At 39.4% G+C, this 23,831-nt stretch overlaps 1 protein-coding gene across 3 annotated transcripts in view; it reads left to right on the plus strand.

Moving 5' to 3' along the window:
* LOC309662085 (uncharacterized protein) overlaps window positions 1–23,831 on the plus strand; it is a 144,367-nt gene that overhangs the window by 84,676 nt on the left and 35,860 nt on the right. The window contains exon 4 of one of the 3 annotated variants that reach the window (XM_082464504.1): window positions 21,570–22,919. The exons of the other annotated variants lie outside the window; for them this stretch is intronic. Coding sequence (XP_082320630.1) covers window positions 21,570–21,581 — 12 coding nt within the window. The 3' untranslated portion in view covers window positions 21,582–22,919. Of the gene's footprint in view, window positions 1–21,569; window positions 22,920–23,831 lie in introns of those variants that run through there. 3 annotated transcript variants of the gene reach the window in all.

Consider the following 23,831-nt stretch of genomic DNA (forward strand, 5'->3'; position numbering starts at 1 on the left):
GAGCCTCTGTGCCAGTCCATTGAAGCTGGATAGTATGTGTTCAGAAACCTACACTTTGGAAAGCTACTTTCCCCTTCACATTTAGTAAATTTCTCCTTTAGAAATGTTTGCTCATCTCGGACAAGGACAGGCTATTTCTTTGTCCTTGTGTAGACCACCATACTTCAGGGACTTGGACAAGATGAAATCGATAGAAATCAAAGCACAAGAGCCCCAAGAGGGAGCCACATCCAGGAAATCAGAATGAGAGACAGGGCGTAGTCACTTTTTCCATGCCTTTCAGAGCTGGGCCAGCCTGTGTTTTCTTTGGGTGAGTGGCTATTACCTCTCATGTTCCCCACTGAAGTGGAGTGTCAGGGGGAGAGCAAAGGGACCTCGAGCTATAAATTAGAAGATTCAAGCTCTAGTCCTTATTGCTTATGCAACATCAGAATAATCCCTAAAGTCCAACATGATCCGACAGCTGCCTTCCGTGCCGACCTTAGCTCGTATCATCTCCCACCCTCTCGGCTCAGTCACTGTGCTCAGTGGCCAGCTTGACTCCAGGCCAGCTGCTTCCTGACTGACCACTACACTTACTGTTTGCTTTGCCCGGATGCTCTTCCCATGCACTTTCCTCTCATTGTTCTCATCTCAGGTTTACAAACCACCTCTTCAGAGAGGCCCTCCCATAACATGACCTCTTCCCACCCAGTGTCTCTCACATGTCTTTATCAAACTTTTCAGAGCTCTTATAAGTTTCTGAAATCATCTTGTATTTCTGTTTGATCTCATGCTTATTGTCTATCTTCCTCCCTCTGAATGAGCAGCTTCACAAGGCACTTGGTAGGCACTCTAAATATTTGTTGAATGAATTGAATGAATGATGGTGAAGTGAAAGAGAAAAAGTTATATGTATGTGTATGGATGTGTGTGTGTGTATGAGCATGCATTTATTTATGCCTTGATTTATTTCACAAAAGGGTATGAGGTGGCTTATGGGAAATACCTGACCTTGAGTCTAGGGATCAATTGATTTCTCACTTTATTGGTACTTATGCCATTTTCATTGTGATCTCCTATTCAACTGCAGTAAAGGGCATAGATTTTACTTTCTGGTTCTCACTGACTATATAAAATGGCTGCTTCTCTTCTTCCTGTCTGTGACACTGTTATTAACCTATTGCTACAGTTGCTAGTTATTTATCAAGTCACCACTAACTGTTTCAGGTTTTTTTTTTTTTTTTTTGCTCTGATAGATACAGTGTAAAAATCTAGGAGCAACTAAAACAAGTTATATATTTTATTGGCAAAAAGATCAATGAGTTTTCTTCAAACGTGAGAGTATTTGTCAGTATTTTGTTGACCTACCAGGTTTATTCCCATAAGACATGAAATTTTAGTAAGTTTGCATCTCTATCATTATTCATGACCAGTGAAGACATGTAAAAAGAGAGGTCAGATTAAAAATTTTAAATGACATAATTATAAGGCAGAATGCCCCATCCCAAATTGCTTGCTGTCTCCTTGCAAGAATTAATTTTGCCATTCAGGCAATAGAAAAAAAGCATCGAATTGGTTTGTTTCTTGTATATAATTGGAGTATGGAAGGAGAGCAGTCCATCATTATAGTAGGAATTAAAGGAGTGAGACTGTCATTTGAAGTAGAGTCCAGGAAAACCCCACGAAAGTGGTTTTCAGTAAGTTGCTTATGTTTTTGTTTATTATTCCTGCCTGACTCCTCATCTGTAAGTATAGAAGGTTAGACCCCCTCAGCATCCACTTCTAGCTCTGAAATTCATTGATAGATCTGCCTTCTTTCCTCAGTCTCCTTTGGTTACATTTCAGAGGACACCAGTAGGCATCCCCAAACTAATATAAATTTTCTAAAATGATCTCTTGTGAATTTGGGGAGAGCAGAGAAGAAGTTTCCAACTGAAGAGGTGATGGGCAATACTCCTACCTGCTGGACATCTCTTCAAGTTCATATCATAGTCACAGCCATCTTGGACCTCCAGTCTGGCCTGTGGCTCGTGGTCAGCTTGTGGGACATTGTGTTCAAAGGACAAACATTACAAACATTATAAGATACAAATTTTCCTTTTGTTGTTAAAAAGAATCTCCCAATTAGAATTCACCATTTATCAGTGGTATCTGGACATTCAAGCTACATGTGGAATAGATTGTTTTTATTTAATCATTTGCAGTGTAGTTTATCTCAAAGTATGGTCTGTGGACCTCAAGCATCTGAGACCTCCCCCACCCCACCCCTCCCTATGTGTGGCTAAAATACACATTCCTTGGCCTCACCCCAGACCTGCTGAATCAGAATCTAGTGGAAGCAGATGGTGCCCAGGGATCTGCAAAATTTCGCAAATTCTCCAGGTGATTCTTATTCACACTCAGGTTTGAAAACCATCATGTTAATGAGCTGGAAATAATTCCTCTCTGACTATCCTGCTGAAAGCGTAGAAGTAAGGCAGACCTACACAAACTTAGTAGGTGAATCCTACATCATTATACTGAAAGAAAATGAGCTTGACCTATATAACAGGTTGATCTGCCTTGTAATATGTAATTTGTACAGCAACTTCATTTGAATATTGTCCTCTTTAATTTCTGTTCTTGAATTTATTTTTGAGTGATTGTAAACACAAAGAATTTGTGGTATTTCTGCTGTTTTAAGCTACTATTTAATTAAAAGTAATAGAAAAAAATCATTTGATTCCCTTCTTAATGTTCTAAAAGTATATACCAGTTTAATTTAGCATCAAGTGGGAGATACAGTGTATAATAATTTCTTTGACTATGAACCACTACCTCCGTCCAACAAAAAACAAAATAAGAAAAGAAACCCCTCACGCTTTTTTTTTAAAGATTTATTATTTATTTATTTATTTTTGGCTGTGTCGGGTCTGAGTTGCGGCACGTGGGATATTCATTGAGGCATGCAGGATCTTTCGTTGCAGTGCGCAGGCTTCTCTCTAGTTGTGGTGTGCGGGTTTTCTCTTCTCTAGTTGTGGCATGCAGGCTCCAGGGCACATGGGCTCTGTAGTTTGCAGCATGCAGGCTCTCTAATTGAGGCGCAGGAGCTTAGTATTTGTGGCGTGTGGGCTTAGTTGCCCCGTGGCATGTAGGATCTTAGTTCCCTGACCAGGGATCAAACCCACGTCCCCTGCATTGGAAGGCGGATTCTTTACCACTCGACCACCAGGGAAGTCCCCCCTCACAGTTTAAATGTTTTGAAACTAACTCTTTTGTATCATGATCATTGTTCATAGAGCCCTTTAATGCAGTTTTTAATTTATTAAAGATCATCAATATATCATCAGTATATTTTAAAGTCATGGCAAAATACACTTAACATAAAACTAACCATCGTAGCCAGTTCGAGGGTAAGCCTGTTCACTTGTGTTAAATATATTCACATTGTTGTACAACCAATCTCCAGAAATTTTTTATCTTGTAAAACTGAAACTTTATAACCATTAAATAACAACTCCCCATTTTCTCCCTCTCCCAGCCCCTGGCAACCACCATTCTACTGTTTCTATGGATTTGACTATTCTAGGGATCTCATATAAATGGAATCATAACAGTATTTGTCCTTCTGTGACTGGCTTATTTCACTTAGTGCAATGTCCTCAAGGTTTATCCATGTTGTAGCATGTGTCAAAACTTCCTTTTTTTTTTTTTTTAAAGGAAATGAATAATATTCCCTTGTATGTATGTACCACACTTTGTTGATCCAGTCATCCCTTGATGGATACCTGGGTAGCTTCCATCTTTTGGCTATTATGAATAATGCTGCTATAAACATGGGTGTACAAATATCTCTCTGAGACCCTGCTTTCAAATTTTTGAATACATACCCAGAAGTGGAATTGCTGGATCATATGGTAATTCTGTTTTTAATATTTTGAAGAACTCCCATACTCTTTTCCATACATTCCCATCAACATTGCACAAGGGTTTCATTTCTCCACATCCTCGCCAACACTTATTATTTTCAAAGATCATCAATATTTTAATTTTTTCTTTTGCGGGAACTTCACCAGCAATATGTTTTGTTGAGGTAAGAGTTCTGGAACAAGGTGAAATTTTTTCAAGTCTCCTTAATTTATTATTACAATTCATTTCTGATTGAAAAAGTATTTTGTTTCATAGGTTTATTTATTTAAATAAGTACATAGAGTTAGATAGAATTCATATTTTATCAATCATGCATGGTCTCTAATATAGCAAATCATGACTTATATTGAACTAAGTATAAAAGCAAACATTTATATAGTGATTTATATAGTGATCTGCAGTTTACAATGGGTCTTCTTGTTTTCTTATAACATTCTCATACTGATTCTCCACTCTATAGCTGTAGTCTTTCTCAAATGCAGATCTGATCATTTCACTCTAACTTAGGGGTTTTTAAAGATTTCCCAATGCCTATAGAATAAAATGAAACCTGCTCAGCACGGCAGACCATCCTCCCTAGCCTCATCTCTAGCTGCGTCTTCCTTCCACCCTACGTTTCAGCCAAATCAGGCTGCATGTAGTTTGCTGGCTACCACACTATAGCATACCTTTGAGTATTTATTTATGTGGTTCCCTCCAGCTGGAACACCCTTTCCAATATCACACCCCAGATTCACTGGGAAAAATTACTTGTACTTTGCCAGCTCTTGCGTCACCTCTTTCGTGACGCCTGTCTTACCCCTCCCATGGTGTCAGTGAGATGTCCTTCCAGCCACCTCTCACCAAGTAGAAGTGATGTCTCCTTTCTGCCTGCTGTGGCCAAGACAGGTTTTCTTTACAGCACCCACCACATTTTACTACACTCCTTTGTGCTTTCCTTTATATTCGTCTGTTTCTCGTCCCAGACTGTGGACTCCTTGAGGGGAGAGTATGAGTCTAGTTTAACTCTAAAATGTCTCCAGTGACTGGCACTTAGTAAATGCTCAATAAATGTATGTTGAGTGAATCATTGAATAACTGAATGGGTGGGTGGATGAGTAGGTAGGTGGGTAGGTGAGTAGATGGCTGGATGGAGTTGGATAGGTATTAATATTCCTACAAGATTAAAAGCGATTAAATGAGCTGCCCAGGATCATACCACAGTAATTTGGGGGCTAAAAATCAAATCCAGATTTTCTAACCTAATGCTTTTTCCTCTCCACAGTGTTGTCTTCTAAATTTAAAATGCCAACATTAAAAGCATTGCATAACAGGACAGTAATACATTTATTTAAATTTTTGAGTCTTTCTAAATAGGTGGATAAAGCTAATCTGATTCTTTTTTTTAATTTTAATTTTATGTATGTATGTATGTATTTATTTATTTATATTTTTGGCTGCGTTGGGTCTTCGTTGCTGCACGTGGGCTTTCTCTAGTTGCGGCGCGTGGGCTTTCTCTAGTTGCGGCGAGCGGGGGCTACCCTTCGTTGCGGTGCGCGGGCTTCTCTTGTGGTGGCTTCTTCTCACCGGCTTTAGGCACGTGGGCTTCAGTAGTTGTGGCTCACGGGCTCTAGAGCACAGGCTCAGTAGTTGTGGCGCACGGGCTTAGTTGCTCCGTGGCATGTGGGATCTTCCCGGACCAGGGCTCGAACCCATGTCCCCTGCATTGGCAGACGGATTTTTAACCACTGCACCACCAGGGAAGTCCCGCTGATCATTTTTATTAGGCATGTGTATTTATAAAATACTTCTTAGTAACCTTTATGGATTATCATTGACTATGTACCTCAAACAAAGAAATGACTTTTCCTGGAATCTCAGATGGTCACCAATGAAGTAAGGTGACTGATGATGGCCTTTGCATATTGTCACCGTGCTACATGTTTATGGATGGGACCCAGGCAGAGAATCAGAAACAAAGTTCATTGGGCCTTACATTATCTGGCTTTTTATACTGACTCCATTCCTGATGATCTCTGGAGGAAGGAGCCTTGAGATTAAATTTCAGTCTTCTTAGAGTCTGCTATTAGAAATCTAATATATACAGTATTTAATTTTTAGATTGCATAGATGTCATTAAAACAGTCATTTTCAAACTAATATTTACATATTCCCTCAGAGTCTAGACAACTATAATTTTTAGATTGGGGATGTCTGTGCTCCCTCATACAAAAGGAAAAGCCTCTCATTTGCTGAGTACCTAATACAGGAACACTGCACTAGGGGTTCCATGTATGTTCTCTCATTTGATCCTTACAAAAACCTTGTAAGTTAATTATTATCTCTATTTTACAAATTAAAAAACAAAACAAAACTGGGATCCATGAAGTTAAGGCTCCAGGGTCCCTTAGTTAGTAAGTTGCAGGACCAGGATTGATAATGGGGTCTATCTGTCTGATTCCCCAACTCCTACTCTTATAATCATAACCAGTATTTTCCAATGATGAGACAAAAGATATGGAAACACAAGTTGGAACGATGTTCACAAACTTAAGTAAGAACAAGGTTCACAGGTAGTAGAAAACATCACCAAACAAATTCAGACATATGTTCCAGAAAATTGTAATATTTTATGTGGAAAGAATTATTATAAAATTTTCTTTTTGACAAAACCTATATTTGATCAGAAAAATATTTTTTATATAATTTTAAGTTGTTGAAGACCAAAATATTTTAATTAATAATAGCTGTATTAGACTAGCCAAACTGTTTGTTACATAATCACATACGTGTACACTTTGAAAAGTTCTGTTTTTCCCTCCACAAACATTTGCTTCAGAGACATTAGGAACACCTAGCTTTGGGGTGCTGAATCCTCAGATTGGCTTGCAGGTTCCTTCTTATTTCCGGTTTTTACTTTCTTGTATGGAAGTGCAAACTCAATGTTGATCAGATGTTCACCAATAAACGGTCCAGTTCTGGGTTCCATAACTTAAGAGAAATGTGTAAAAATCTAATGAGTTAAGGAATGAGGATCATGTATGGGTGGGGTGGTAAATAAGACTCATCATATTGGTTACTAAGTAAATGGGAAGTAATTTAGATCATGTGTCCTCCAGAGCGAAAACTATTCTGTCCTACAAGTTCCAGCTTAAGTCCCACTAACTCAAAAAGTAATAATCCTTCATTTCTGCTGTTAGGAAGAATTTCTTAAAGCTTAATATAAATATAGATTATCTGCCTTGGATATGTTAAGTTTTAATTGGTGGTGTGTCTCAGTCCTTGTAAATATATGGTTCTTGGCTTTATATGGATTTTAGAGTACTGGAAACATAGTTTAGATTCCCATTTTATTTGACTCCTGGAGAACCACGTGTAGGTCTATTGCTATAGTAGAAGTAATCAAAATCCATGTTTCTGCTTCTACTCTTCTTGTCTTCTTGCTTAATTTAACTGATAAAGAGTTACCTTTGATTTTTAGTGACTGGGGTTGTCTTACAATTTTAGGGCTTGGTAGAAACAGTGGACAATTCATGTGAACTTCATTTGTGCCTGGTAAGAGCAGTCCTTTTTCCAAAGTGGTCTCTGAATCATTCTTAGCAAAGTCATGTGCTTTGTCCATCTGGTCAGCTCGCAGGAGCTCACAGACAAGACACAGGGTTTCTAGCAGCATTCCACAATGTAGAAATCCAAAGACGAGGATGATGTCATGGGAATCAAAAACTTCAGGTTCAGAATTATTGAAATAATTTAAATAGAATTAAATTTTTTTTGATTTGCCTTGAAATTTTACTTGGTCTTACTGGTTTTTTTTTTTTTTTTTTTTCCCCAAGAGTAAATACCTTTCTTTGATCTGCCATTTTCCATGTCATATATATTCAGGATTTATCCTATATTCACTAAAACCTTATAGATTTTCCTAAGAGTAGATAGACTCTTAGGCTTTTTTCTAACTTTTTGAGATTCACAAAAGTTTTCAAACAATATAAAGTAAGAATATTCAAGGAAGTTTTGAAATTCATAACCAGTGCAGAGTTAGCCTGCAGAGCTGTTCACTATGAGGCCAACCTCTGTCCTCTAGAACAGGCAGTTGCAATGGAAACATTTGTATTGGAACAGAGGCACAACTCTAGAAGAAAAGCCACTTATTAAATAATAAGACTGCATTTCAGGCATATCCAACCTAGAAGATTCTCTTTTCCTCTTTTAAATTTTTAGAGGATTCCAATTCACTCCCATCCTGCTACAGAAAGTATTTAAGAGGCCCTAATTTCTGATACATTGGCATTGGGCAATAGCAATTTTAAAAAGAATGAAAATTGCAAAACCAAAAGAAATAACCCTGCTGAACCTTGAGAGTGAAAATTTTTTGAATAATTGAAGAGAGAATGACGCCTAATATGAGAAAGTGATCAGTCTCTTATTCACGACTCTATTCCTGGCACATAGAGACCCATCTAGAACACAGAAGTGTACAGTAGAGGTCAGAAGCATAGAATCTGACCCAATAGAAGAAAAGAAAGATCTGGACTAGGACCAGAACAGAGGCACTATGTCCTACAGAGGGAAGATTAATAATTAATATCAGACCCATACTCCATGCTACCTGCAAATTGTGATATAACTACCCATGTTATATGCGAACTGTGTATGGCTTGTCCCATTAGGAGTTCATATTTTCTTAACTAATCCTTTTATATTTCTTATGCAGAATCCCTTAAGGTATTGATAAGAGAGATGTCAGGACTAGATGGATCCAAATGACGTTTATTTATTTATCTTTTAAGATTTTTTTTTTTGATGTGGACCATTTTAAAAGTCTTTACTGAATTTGTTACAATATTGCTTCTGTTTGATGTTTTGGGTTTTTGGCCACGAGGCATTTGGGAATTTAGCCCCCGACGAGTGATCGAACCTGTACCCCTGCATTGGAAGGCGAAGTCTTAACCACTGGACCACCAGGGAAGTCCTCAAATGACCTTTATAGCTGCCATCCTGTTTCCCAGATTAGGTGGAACGGTCAGCAGATCCTCTTACACACTGCACATCCAGGTTGAGTGATTAGGCCCACGAGGGGTTGAGAGGAGCACATTAACTCTTTCAGATCTATGTTTGATCCTGAACTACATTTCTCTTGTGCATTAAACAACTAAACCTCTCCGTATTCATTCTCTCTTCTAGATTAGTGAAGGAATGGAATGCATTTTTATTCCCAAAAACTTGTTTCTGGCAGAAGCCAGCACTGAATTCAGGAGAATTGCTTTGGAGCTGGCGTGTGCCTAACCCCACAGAGGAGGCCATTAGGGAGCATCTGGTCAAACAACAAGTGTGAAATGAGTACAAGGCCAGACTCGTGGCTCAGCAGCTGAAGAGAGGAAGCTGACCCACTGGCTCAGTTCATTTTTACTTTTGATGAAAAATTTTAACAGAGATTGAGAAACACAATTGGAAGGTTATTTCATTCTGCACTCAGAAATTCCTCCATCGTGGTCAAGCCATGGGGTTTATTAGCGTTGCTTAAATAAGTGATGCCACGCCCTAACTTGCTCAGAGCTCCAACTGCTAACTTCCTCATTCTGGAAAACATAATCGAAACCTGATATGGTTTATTGTTTTTCATTGAATGGTGTGTTTAAGATTTAGACATTGAAGTCGTATCACTGCACATTAGGAATTGCTCTCAATATATTTTTTAGTGACAAAAGCATCTATAAACCTATGACTAATATGATTTCAATAAAAATGTATATGCATTTTTATAGCACACTAAATGGCCCCACATTTTAACAGTGGTAGTCTGTGAACGGTGCATTTGTTTTCGTGTTTTAAATTTTTCTTCTTTGGTTATTTTGTATTTTCAAATATATTTTAATAAGAGAGACGACTTTTTTCATCAGAAAAATTGTCTTAAAAATTCCATTTCTGGCTAGGTTAATGCTTCTGTGAGATGAACTTTGCAGATTTTGAAAGACTAACACAGTAAATACAGAGGGGAATGCGCCTAAGGAGAGCTTCATGTTACATGAAACCTGTACGTTGTCCTAGAAACGTTAAAGGCAGTGTTATCCTGAAGTACTTCAGCAGATGCTTATTGGTGTCCCCACCTCACATACTCTCAGCCCCACTGTGATTTCGTCTGTGTTCGCTTTGGCATGTTGACAGCATCCCACATCCGGTGCCCACTCTGGAATTCGGGTTATGTGGATAATTGCCTCAGCCTCCCAGACTGTGATGGAAGGTTTCTGAGGTGTATTAATACAGTTCCTCAAAGGGTCCTATATTAGTTACCTGTGTAACAAATTACCTCAAACTTGGAGGTCTAGAATAACACAAATTTCTTGTTTCAGAGTTTCTATGGGTCAGAAATCAGGGAGCAGCTTATTTAGCTAGGTGGTTTTGGCTCAGAGTTCCTTCCAAGGTTAACCATGTGTCAGCCAAGACCATAGTCATCTGAGGTGTGACTGGGTCTGAAGGGTTCACTTCCAACTCACTCATGTGGCTGTTGGCAGGAGGATTGGCAGGAGGAGCCTAGGGCTCCTCACCATATGGCTTCCCCCAGAGCTAGTGGTCTGAAAGAGAGAGGGCCAGTGCCCAAAATGGAAGCCGTAGTCTTTTTTATGACCTAATCTCAGAAATGACATAACATCACTTCTGCTGTATGCTATTGGTCACACAGACCAACCCTGGTGAAGTCTGGAAGGACACTGCACAGAGGTGTGATTACAAGGAGGCAGGGACCACTGGGGACCCACTTGGAGGCTGGCTACCACCGGTCCCCAGCAAGATTGAGTCTCAGGTGCCTACAGGGAAAGATAAACTAATAATGAGTTCTTGTGTTGTCTTTCTCTTCTTCCCTGTGTCACTCTCCCCATCCCCTCACTTCTGCTTCTTGAGATGACCTTCCTCCCAACCCCACAAAAAACTGACCTAAACCTAAGCCTGACTTAGGTTCTCATTTCAGAGGGACCCTAAAGAAGAGAAATCCTGCCCATTGCGCAAAATGTCAGTCAGGGTCTACCTTGAACTTTGCTAGTTGAGAAGAAAATGGGCCCACTTCAAATTTTTAACTTTTTATTTTGAAATAGCTTAAAACATAAAGTTGCAATAATACTGTAAAGAGCTCCCATATACCTCTACCCAGATTCACCAATTTTTAATGTTTTGCCACATTTACTTTCATTCTCAAGGGCCTGGATTCTGAACCTAATTAAAATATCAAGTGTCATTCATGCTTTGCTGTTATTCTATATTCACAATATAATTTAGTTTGATTTCATTTTCATTGAATTTGCCTTTATCTTTGGGAAGTCCCTCAATCTTTTTACACTTGCTTTCTCATCTGAAATGTGAAGATATTTATGGTTTAGGGTTGTTACAAACATTAAATGAGACAGTGCATGCAAAGCATCTAGCACAGGGCCTGGCACACAGTAAGTGCTTAATAAATATTACACTTTTGTTCATTGTATCAGCAAATATTTATTGAGAAACTTGTGGATGTTGTTGTTGTTATTAAGTGTCTTTGATGACTGATAGATAATTCAATCCCAGGAGGTAAGCACTGATAATAATATTTAGAATTGGAAGGGACAGAGTCAAGATGGTGACCTGGGAAGATGCAGAGTTCACGTCTCCCCACAACTAGGGTGCCTGCCAGATGCTGGTGGGGGACCTAGACACCCAAGGAGATGGGAGGAACCCCCAAGCAAACCGGTAGGATGTGGGGGGACTGAAGAGTAGGAGAAGTGGAGGCCAACAAGACTGGTACCCCTGAGGGGTGGCTGGGAGTGTGGAGGGGTTCCCATGCCTGGGGGGACGCTCAGAGGCTCGGATTGGGTGGGAGTGAGCCCAGCGTTTCCCCTGAACAATCAGGAAGTCTGCCCAGCTCTCAGGCCTTGTCCTACGCCCTCAGAGGCCCCCTCCAGGCCACGTTGGTGTTGGGGGCATAGGAGGGAGGTGGGGGAGAACAGGAGAGGCAGGCCAGGAGGGGCCCTCCAGGACCAGAGGAGGGGGAGAGGAGCAGAGGGCGTTTGCCCCGCCCACTTGGGCAGGGAAGCCTGCTGGGCTCCCAGGCCAGGTCCCCTACCCTCTGAGACCAGAGGCACGCCTGGGCCTATTCTGTTCTGTTGGGCCTAAGCCCCACCCCACACCACCCTGAAGGCCTTGTCCAACCCTGTGGGTCCTGAGCATAGTCCCCACCGCCTGCTGCCTAAACCCCGCCCCTGCCTAAGCCCCGCCCCTGCCTAAGCCCCACCCCCACAGCTAAGGCCTTTTCCCTCTTTTTTTTTTTCTTCTCTTTTTTACTATTGTGTTTCTGTTTTACCTTCCAGTTGTTTCATCTATATTTTTATTTTTATATTCTAACATATCTGTTAGTTTCCTAGTCTAATTTTATTCTTTACTCTTTATTACTGTTCTCTTTTTTTTCTTTTTGCCACCCCACGTGGCTTGCTGGATCTTGGTTCATGAGTCACAGGTCAGGCCGAACCTCCTGCGGTGGGAGCTCCGAGTCTGAACCACTGGACTAACAGAGAACCTCAGACCCCAGAGAATATTCATCAGAGTTAGGTCTCCTGGAGGTCCTCATCTCAGCACCAAGACCCAGCTCTACCCAACAGTCTACAAACTCCAGTGTTGGAAGCTTCAGGCCAAACAACCAGTAAGACAAGAACACAATCCCACCCATCAAAAAAAAAAAAAAAATGAAACGGCAAAAAAATATGTCACAGATGAAGGAGCAAGGTAAAAACCTATAAGGCCAAATAAATGAAGAGGAAATTGGCAATCTACCTGAAAGAATTCAGAGTAATGATAGTAAAGATAATCCAGAATCTCAGAAATAGAATGGAGACACGGATTGAGAAAATACAAGAAATGTTTAACAAAGATCTAGAAGAACTAAAGAACAAACAAACAGAGATGAACAACACAATAACTGATATGAAAAATACAATAGAAGGGATCAATAACAGAATAACAGAGGCAGAAGGGCGAATAAGTGAGCTGGAAGACAAAATGGTGGAAGTATCTGCTGAGGAGCAGAATAAAGAAAAAAGAATGAAGAGAATTGAAGACAATCTCGGAGACGTCTGGGACAACACTAAACACACCAACATTCGAATTATAGGGGTCCCAGAAGAAGAAGAGAGAAAGAAAGGGTCTGAGAAAATATTTGAAGAGATTATAGTGGAAAACTTCCCTAACATGGGAAATGAAATAGTCACCCAAGTGCAAGAAGCACAGAGAGTCCCATACAGGATAAACCCTAGGAGAAACACACCAAGACACATATTAATCAAACTAACAAAAATTAAATTCAAGGAATAAATATTAAAAGCAGCAAGGGAAAAGCAAAAAATAACATACGAAGGAATCCCCATAAGGTTATCAGCTGATGTTTCAGCAGAAACTCTTCAGGCCAGAAGGGAGTGGCAGGATATACTTAAAGTGATGAAAGAGAAAAACCTGCAACCAAGGTTACTCTACCCAGCAAGGATCTCATTCAGATTCAACGGAGAAATCAAAAGCTTTTCAGACAAGCATAAGCTAAGAGAATTCAGCACCACCAAACCAGCTTTACAACAAATGCTAAAGAAACTCCTCTAGGCAAGAAACAGAAGAGAAGAAAAAGACCCACAAATCAAACCCAAAACAATTAAGAAAATGGTCATAGGAACATACATATCGATAATAACCTTGAATGTAAATGGATTAAATGCCCCAACCAAAACACACAGGCTGGCTGAATGGATACAAAAACAAGACCCAAATATATGCTGTCTACAAGAGACCCACTTCAGACCTAGGGACACATACAGACTGAAAGTGAGGGGATGGAAAAAGATATTCCATGCAAATGGAAATCCAAAGAAAGCTGCAGTAGTTTTGATACCAAAACCAGAAAAAGATATCACAAAAAAAAGAAAATTATAGCCAATATCACTGATGAACATAGATGCAAAAATCCTGAACAAAATACTAGCCAACATAATCCAACAACATATTAAAAGGCTCATACACCATGATCAAGTGGGATTTATCCCAGGAATGCAAGTATCCTTCAATATATGCAAATCAATCAATGTGATACACTATATTAACAAATTAAGGAATAAAAACCATATGATCATCTCAGTAGATGCAAAAAAAGCTTTTGACAAAATTCAACACCCATTTATGATAAAAACCCTCCAGAAAATGGGCATAGAGGGAACCTACCTCAACATAATAAAGGCCATATATGACAAACCCACAGCAAACATCATACTCAATGGTGAAAAACTGAAAGCATTTCCACTAAGATCAGGAACAAGACAAGGATGTCCACCCTCGCCATTCTTATTCAACATACTTTTGGAAGTACTAGCCATGGCAATCAGAGAAGAAAAAGAAATAAAAGGAATACAAATCGGAAAAGAAGTAAAATTGTCACTGTGTGCAGATGACATGACACTATACATAGAAAATCCTAAAGATGCCACCAGAAAACTACTAGAAATAAATCAATGAATTTGGTAAGGTTGCAGGATACAAAATTAATGCACAGACATCTCTTGCATTCCTATACAGTAACAATGAAAAATCAGAAAGAGAAATTAAGGAAACAATCCCATTTACCATAGCAACAAAAAGAATAAAATACCTAGGAATAAACCTACCTAAGGAGGTGAAAGACTTGTACTCAGAAAACTATAAAACACTGATGAAAGAAATCAAAGGTGACATAAACAGGTGGAGATATATACCATGTTCTTGGATTGGAAGAATCAGTATTGTGAAAATGACTATACTACCCAAAGCAATCTACAGATTCAGTGCAATCCCTTTCAAACTACCAATGGCATTCTTCACAGAATTAAAACAAAAAATTTTACAATTCGTATGGAAACACAAAAGACCCCGAATAGTCAAAACAATCTTGAGAAAGAAAAACAGAGCTGGAGGAATCAGGCTCCCCAACTTCAAACTATACTACAAAGCTAACAGTAATCAAGACAGTCTGGTACTGGCACAAAAACAGAAATATATATCAATGGTACAGGATAGAAAGCCCAGAGATAAACCCACGCACATATGGTCACCTAATTTACGACAAAGGAGGCAAGAACATACAATAGAGAGAAGACAGCCACTTCAATAAGTGGTGCTGGGAAAACTGGACAGCTACATGTAAAAGAATGAAATTAGAACACTCCCTAACACCATACACAAAAATAAACTCAAAATGGATTAAAGACCTAAATGTAAGACCACACACTGTAAAACTCTTAGAGGAAAACATAGGAAAAACACTCTGACATAAATCACAGCAAGATCTTTTTTGACCCACCTTCTAGAGTAATGGAAATAAAAACAAAAATAAACAAATGGGAGCTAATGAAACTTAAAAGCTTTTGCACAGCAAAGGAAACCATAAACAAGATGAAAAGACAGTCCTCAGAATGGGAGAAAATATTTGCAAATGAAACAACGCACAAAGGATTAATCTCCAAAATATACAAACAGCTCATGGAGCTCAGTATTAAAAAAACAAACAACCCAATTAAAAAATGGGCAGAAGACCTAAATAAACATTTCACCAAGGAAGACATACACATGGCCAAGAGGCACATGAAAAGATGCTCAATATCACTAATTATTAGAGAAATGCAAATCAAAACTACAATGAGGTATCACCCCACACCGTCCAGAATGGGCATCACAAAAAATCTACAAACAGTAAATGCTGGAGAGGGTGTGGTGAAAACTGAACCCTCCTGCACTGTTGGTGGGAATGTAAATTGATACAACCATTATGGAGAACAGTATGGAGGTTCCTTTAAAAACTAAAAATAGAGCTACCATATGACCCAGCAATCCCACTACTGGGCATATACCCTGCGAAATCCATAGTTCAAAAGGAGTCATGTACCACAATGTTAATTGCAGCACTGTTTACAATAGCCAGGACATGGAAGCAACCTAAGTGTCCATCGACAGATGAATGGATAAGGAAGATGTGGCACATATATACAATGGAATATTAACTCAGCCATAAAAAGAAACGAAATTGAGTTATTTGTAGTGAGGTGGATGGACCTAGAGTCTGTCATACAGAGCAAAGTGAGTCAGAAAGAGAAAAACAAATACCGTATGCTAACGCATATATATGGAATGTAAAAAAAAAAAAAAATGGTACTGATGAACCTAGTGGCAGGGCAGGAATAAATACACAGACATAGAGAATGCACTTGAGCACATGTGGTGGGAAGAGGGGGATGCAGGGCCGAAGTGAGAGAAGCATGGACATGTATACACTACCACATGTAAAATAGATAGCTAGTGGGAAGCAGCAGAATAGCACAGGGAGATCAGCTCGGAAGCAGCCGCATAGCACAGGGAGATCAGCTTGGTGCTTTTCTACACCTAGAGGGGTGGGATAGGGAAGGTGGGAAGGAGGCTCAAGAGGGAGGAGATACGGGGATATATGTATGCATATGGCTGATTCACTTTGATGTACAACAGAAACTAACACAGCATTGTGAAGCAATTGTACTCCAATAAAGATGTATAAAAATATACGTATATAAAATAATAGAATTGTAATACGTAGACACAGAGGAAATAAAATGACATGTGAGCTTTGCTTCAAAATAATTTGCAGGGGGAACGGGTGATGGGTACATGAAGTTTCATTATACTGTCTTCTTTTTTGCATATGTTTAAAATTTTCCATAATACAAAGTTTGAAAAAAGCACAAAGATACACATACCAAATTAATCATTCTCAAATGCCTAGTAAATGTCACATTTTCCCAGCGTTGGGTCATTTAACTGGTTTGAAAAATATTAAAATGAGTCAATGAATCTTAAGATTCCGATGGTCACAGAGGTCGGCTCCCTGTACTTTCACCATTAATTTGACAGCCACTTTTCTGCAGTTTTTAAGCATTGAACCTTGACACTGTTGTGTCCAGGAAGTTCCCCATTGGCTATGGCTGAATAGTACATTGTTTGTTTATATCTTGCTTATTCTGTTATATAGGCATTCGGAAAACTACATTTATAAATGTGATTCTTAAATCTACTAATCAATTCAGGCCTTAATTAACGGGAACTCAAACAGCTTCAGTGCCATGAAGCCAATATAGTTTAAATTTGTATTACGAATGGAAAAATTTTTTGAATTATTATTATTTTACTATATTACTTTGATAAGAAGAAACAAATATAAGCAGTAGAGGAGTTGTAAAGTTGAATAGTTTCTGATTTAGAGAACTCTGAGCTTTTGTAGCAGACCTCTGGAACTGAGTCTTAAAATGACTTTTCAGATGAATGAGCATTTGTTAGACCCCTCGCACCTCTTCCAAAATCTTGCTCCGTTAATTATCTCCTTGCCAACTGTATCTTCAGGCTTTCCCCATGTTCTTACTTTTTTCAGTTTTGTCAACAAGTCTGATATGATATTTCTTATCTTAAAATACAACAAAACTCTTCCCAGGCACAAAACTCTTGTAGATGCACAAGAAGGGAACAAGAGTACATACTCTAGGTGTTGAGACACCTGGACAGAGAAAGCAGTGACTGCTGAATGTCCCAAGGGCAGAGGCTGTGAAGTGTGGCACTAATTTGTCTTCAGGCTGCTTCTCACATGGCCATCTCTGGGCAGCATGTTCCAGGAAAAATGAGAGCAGATATATATTTAATAACAATGGATGCATCTCCCAAGACTAAGCCAGAGAGTAAAGAATAAAATAAGTTGCACAGAGAAATTTAAATGGTTAAAGAGTTCATTTTGTTCTCTTTAAGGCCAGAATCAGCTCTGGGCTCTTCCTTCATGAGCCTCTGTTCCTTCAATTCGTTCATGATCCCCTCTGCGCACCTCTCCTGACAGCAGGAGCCCAAAGTCTGGCTTCAATCTTCCATCAAAGGTACATGGTTTTAGAATGTGAATGTTACATTTGAAAAAACAAGGAATTCTAAATGGAGGCTTTCACTGCTGGTGACATCCTGGTAAAAGGGAATTTGAATTTTTTCATCTCTATCCTTACACATTTGAACTCTTTGGAAGGATTCGCTGTAAACAGACTCAGCTGGGCTTTGTTTAGTGTACTCTTAAGAAAGGCTAGTCGGAATCACTGGGGTGGTTCCTTATTTTAGTTCTCACAGTTGCTTCCCACAAGATATTAACTTAATTCTCCCTCTCCCATTCTTTGTTAATTATAGCTATGGCTCATCAAAAAGGAGTAATTCCAATACTCAAAGTCCATAATATGTCTTTAATGAACTTAGATATGACTGCAGTTTGGGATGGAAACCTGGTCCTGAATGTCATACATTTTCATTTTTTCTTTTTCTGTCTTACGGTGTTAAACAGATTTGCTCCGTGTAATCACCAGCTCTTAGAATGGAAAATTCTCTTATACATCAGTGCAGGCATTGATTCAGAACTGTACCTAGCTCCTGGAACACAGTACGTGCTCAGCAGATACTTGCTGACTGGCTTGAGCTGGTTCAGTCGTTCCACCGGCACAGGAATATTTTCAACCCTTTGCTTGAAAGATGGTCCTTCATATCCTCTGCTTGAATCTTTCTAGTTATGGGGAGTCCCTTCTTCCTCCTCCTCTGCCCCTCCCCTCCCCTCCTTGTTCAGGAGGTCTGTGCTGAGTAGATCTATGCAGGCACCGTGCTGGGCTCTGGGATACTGTGAGTAACGATACATTCCCTGCCCTTGTGGAATTCATGGGTTAGTAAGGGAGACAGACATTAATTAAAGGGCCAAAGAAGACAAGTAAAGCCACAGCTCTGACAAGTACTAAGAAGGGGAGCACAGGGGGCGGAATGAGCTCCTCCAGGAGGTAGAAAGGACTCCATGAAGATGGGAAAACTGAGATCTGAAGGATGAACCAGAGTTGGTTTGGTATAGAAAAGAAGGAAGACCACACAGGCAGAGGGACCTGCACATTCAAGATGGGAGGTGGGAAGGAGCCTGCTGTGCTCCAGGGACTAAAGAAGGTCAGTGTGGCTGCAGCCAGCGGAGTGACAGGGAGTGGGTACGAGCTGGGGCTGGACACCAACTGAACGGCCCGTCCACAAAGAACTCGTAAACTCTACTAAGGACTTTGGACATTATCCTAAGAGGACTAGGAAACCATCCAGTGGTTTTTACAAGGGGGCAACATGATCAGATTTGCATCCTACTCACTGCTAGACGTGTGTGTGTGTGTGTGTCTGTGTGTATGTGTGTATGTGTGCATATGTTAGAAAGTTCTTCTTTCCATTGACTTAAAACTGCCTCCATATGACTTTCTCTCACTGCTCTTGGTTCTGTCTTTTTTCTGGAGCTCTGTAGAAGCAAGTCCCCTCCATATTCTCAGTGAGGACTTTCCAAATTCCAGTTCTGTTTCAGCTTCTTAGTATCCTGATCATATCTTTCTGTACTTCCTGCATCATCAATCTTCCTAATAAAATGCGGTTCATAGAGTTGAATACGATCCTCCAGAAAGTTTTGGAGAACAGATTAGTTGTTTTCTGTGATCTGGACCCTATACTTAAGCCACACATGTAACCAATAGTTTCATGCTAATTTTGTAGTCTGTGAAACAACCCCAAAGCCCAACTTTTTCAGGTGCAATGCTAATAAATCAGGAGGTCTCTCTTTTTCTGTTTTTGCTCTTGTTTTTTAAAACACAGATAAATAAAACAGCTCTGGCTTTCAGCCCTGACACTGCCACCAATCCTGGAAAGTTCACATATTCTCTCTGGGCCTCCATGCTTTACAGAGGGGCAAACTTCTTTCCCCACTCCTGATGTTTCCTTCTGTGTGGTGGGAACCCCATTCCTGAACCAGGCCTGGGCTCTCTCCACTCCTTTCACTCAGTCTTCCCAAAGGAGAAGTGGCTTCATCTGATGGGAGGAGGAGTGGCTTCATCTGATGGAGAAAATGGACATCCTTAACTCAGTGCCTTTCTCTCTTCTCTTTCTTTGGGAGCAAGCTGGCCCACAGAAAGCACGTGCTCTGGCCTGCTCTCCCCGTGCTGTAAGTTTTGCAAAGGGTTTTCGTCCCAGGGAGCTGGCAATAATCCAGTGGGGCTCTGTGAAGCCTACTTCACAGATTTTAGTCAGTTTCTTCATTATCAGCTTTATCAGTAATAAAGTAATAGTCTTGCCTGAATGGCCTTATGTCATTGTCTTGTTTCTCTTTTGGTTCATCACTCAGTGCTATTTATTGGGCTCTTCCAAACAATGAGTGGATAACCAATGATTGTTTTCCAAAATTCCTTGTCCCTAGGAATATGACTTTACATTTATCCCACTAAATGTCTTCAGGTTGGTTTCAGCCCATTCTTCATTATAGCCAAAATTAGCACTAATTGGCACCCAGTGGTCTGGAGGAATTTACTCATGTCCTTAACCAATTAGTTAACTCCGAGGAAGTAATGTTGGCCCTGGGATCCATTCTAGGTTGCAGTGTGCTGGGATGTTGCCATAGCTTTATTCTCAAAGCCATATTACAATTTTATGGGAGCCCCCATTAGTAAAATGTCATTTCAAAATCAGATCTGCTCTGTATTCAATTCCACTCTATTGTAGCTAATGTCACAGCAAGATCATATGCTTCACATTTGACATATCTTTGAAAAGTTTGTCCATGGTGCCTGTCATGTAACAAATGCAGAAGTAATCATAAACATTGATGATGGTGATGATTGAAAGTGTTAGTAATAGTAGTTTATATTTGCCAAATGCTCTGTGTGATTCAAAGAACTTTCAGGTACCGTATCTCACTTGAGCTTCCCAGCTGCCCTGTGCAGCAGACAGGGCAAAAAGTATTGTCTTCATTTTACAAATGAGGAAACAGAGGGGTTCAATAATATGTCCCAAATCACATGGTGTATTTAGCAGTAGAGTCAGACCCAGAACACAAGCCTGCAAATATTGTCTAAAATTTGCCACTAAACCTGATATCCACTTCAATAGTATTTATCTTCCACCTTGAATGGGTTCTTCTTTATGACCCTGATTTAGGCGTTAATATCACACATTCATCACTAGACTCAGCGATCCTAGTAAGTTGCGTCTTCATGTGGTTCACTGGTGTCCATGGCACAGTGCCTGTCTTCATTAGACCCCAGGGTCCTCAAGACGGGGGGCGGGGCCACGTGCATGCTGTTCTTTCAGCAGCCAGCTTAACGTAGAATGGCAGAAGCATACTTGACTTTTTAAAGCGCTGGGAGAAAATGTGTTTGTTATCTGCCTTTTCTTTTTTCTCTTTTGGCTTGGTTTTACGGATATGTTAATGTTAACTCACAGTGGGGAACGTCTCTAAGACCACGGGTGTTGGAAACAGATGGTTTAGGTTCCAGTCCTGGCTCTGCCAATGGCTGTTTGGCTTAGGGCAAGTTACCTAATCTACTTGCCTTATTTTGGGTTCTCCTGAGACAAGAACTTGGGTGAAGATAATTTACTTCAGAGGTGATCCCAGGAAGCAGAAGTGGGGGAAATAGGACTTGGAAGGAAGAAAAGCCAATAAAGGGTATATTAATGATTTGATTGCTGTTGGGGGAACTGGACTCAGTTGTGCTGGGGACATTCTAAGGACTTGTATAGCATTGTCTCATCACAAGATGGAAATCCTGGTGCATTTACCTGCTGATTCTTGCCCACATTGGTTGAGAGTGACTCTGAGAGTCATTAATATTTCCCCACTCCCTTTCCAGATTTCTGCATAACTGAGCAGCTTCCCAAGGCTTCAAAGAAACTTCTGGCCGCAAAGCAGGGAGATGCTGAGGCCCAGAATTGATGTGGGACACTGGCCTCATGCATGGAAATGTACATCCAAGACACACTGAAATCAAGTGTACTAGGGCATGTTGCATGATCCTCCACAAACATCTGCTACAGTCCTCAAGCTTTGGTTATTGCATCTGTGATAAGGAGTTGCAATATACCTCTTCACAGAGTAATAATGAAGATTAAACAAGAGAGTATACAGTTCCTGGCATATTTGATAGACTTGATAAATATTAGTGATAATGATGATGGTGATGTTATTTATCTTATATTAAATCCATAGTAATTCCAACTGAAATTAAGGTCAGCAAGCAGGTCATATTTTTTCCATTTCTGTGTGTTAGTATTATTGGTCAGATTCTAACTCATCTGGAACTATTTATCTAGAGCTGGCTATATGCTGTATTGCTGCATTAAAGGTTGTCTCTTAAGTTTAATAATCACTAACAAATTAAAAATAGCAATTGATAATCCTGTGTGTATGTCACCATATAATTAAGAGCAATAAATTTATAAGAGTACAGAAACCCAAGGATTGGGGTGTATGCCCATGTGCGTGCACATACATGTATGTGCCTAATTTTAATAATTCATGAAAGATTTAACCCATATGATCTTCATATTTCATATGTTTTATATTTTGGATCCCCAGTTTTGTTAGTTTTCAGTTTGGCATTTTCTTAAGATAAAATCTGATACTGTTATCTTTGTTCTCATAAGTACCATATAAGTACCTTCTTCTTCCTTAAAAATCTTCAGTTCTTTAGGAAGCCCCATGATCAGTTCAAGCTTCAGTTCTACTATTGTTTACCAGCTCTGTGACCCTTGGATCTGTTACTTGGCTTCATTTCCCTCATTCTAACACAATAAAAACTCAAAAATGTTAGTACTTTTATCTTTCACTTTCTTAGTAGAGAATCCCTCTCCTTTTCCATTGTACAGAGTGTCCCTAAGAACAAAATTAAAACTGGCAGGTGATTTTGTGGCTGTGATTTCTTCCACATACATTTGCTTAGTGTAGCAAAGGCAACTGGAAAGTACTCATATTAGGCTGAAGTTCGAAATGCACTTCAAACTCAGTTTTAAACAGGGATGGCCAGTGTAGCTATGACTTTCACTATAGGATGACTTCCATTTAAAATATGACATTTATAGTGAAATTTTGGCATCTTAAGATTTTCCTTAGCAAGTGATTTAAAAGTTACAGGATGAAAGCTGAGTCCAGGATTTATGATTTTGGGTCATTCCTCAGTGAAGAACCATGAATAGCAGAAGTGGTTAAAGGAATATATCCCAGAGCGTTTCTATCCTTTGGAGACATTCCCCACATTTCCAACCTTCCCTAAAAGAGGACATGTTTGGACCAAATATAACTTTCTTCAAGGTGACCAGTAGCCACTAAAAAACAATAAACAACTGCCTTATTCAAACATAGGACCTACACTTAGAATTTGGGGCCGAAATAATCACCCTTTGTCTTCAAGTCATAAATCACTCCCAGATTCTATGGAAGTTCACAACTTTCTTAGAAACTATAACTAGAGTTTCAGGTATGGAGAACAACTTAAAACCAGGAGAATTTTGCCCTAATTTCAGTTCCCAAAAGTTTAATAAATTAATACAACTAAAACTTAGGATAATTTTTTAGGGATAATTATATCTGAACTACCTGCCTAAAAGAGTTGGAAATATCCAATTAAATAACTGTTCAAATGCTTATTCTGGTTAAAATAATACAATTGCAGTTCATTTTTCAATTGTTTCAAAGATAAAATTTAACTATGGTGTTACTAATGGATATACTAAATATTTATTTTACTCAAAAGCAATGTAGAAGTGCTTTGATGCTAGCATCCTTTATTATTGTAATTGCTATCAGTAGTGATAGTAATGTGTCACCTAAATAATTCAATCCAGTGGAGAAAAGTTCATCTTAATTTATCAAAAAATACTTTCAAGTGCATACAGTTATCAGAGTTAGATAAAAGGTTCTGGAGACCTTTAGTGAATGGATAGGAATTAGTGAAAATTTCCAAATAGTGGCTTGTGAGTGTATTCATAAGTCAACTCTTTGGAACTTTGTCACCTTTTCCCAAATAAATGGTATAAGAAGTGGAATTTAAGATGAAACCCATAATTCCGAACTATGACAGCATATGTAAATCATACTGTGCCCTGCATTGGTACTA

Source organism: Balaenoptera physalus, assembly GCF_965194825.1.
Source record: "Balaenoptera physalus genome assembly, chromosome: 5".
NCBI classification, from domain to species: Eukaryota; Metazoa; Chordata; class Mammalia; order Artiodactyla; family Balaenopteridae; genus Balaenoptera; species Balaenoptera physalus.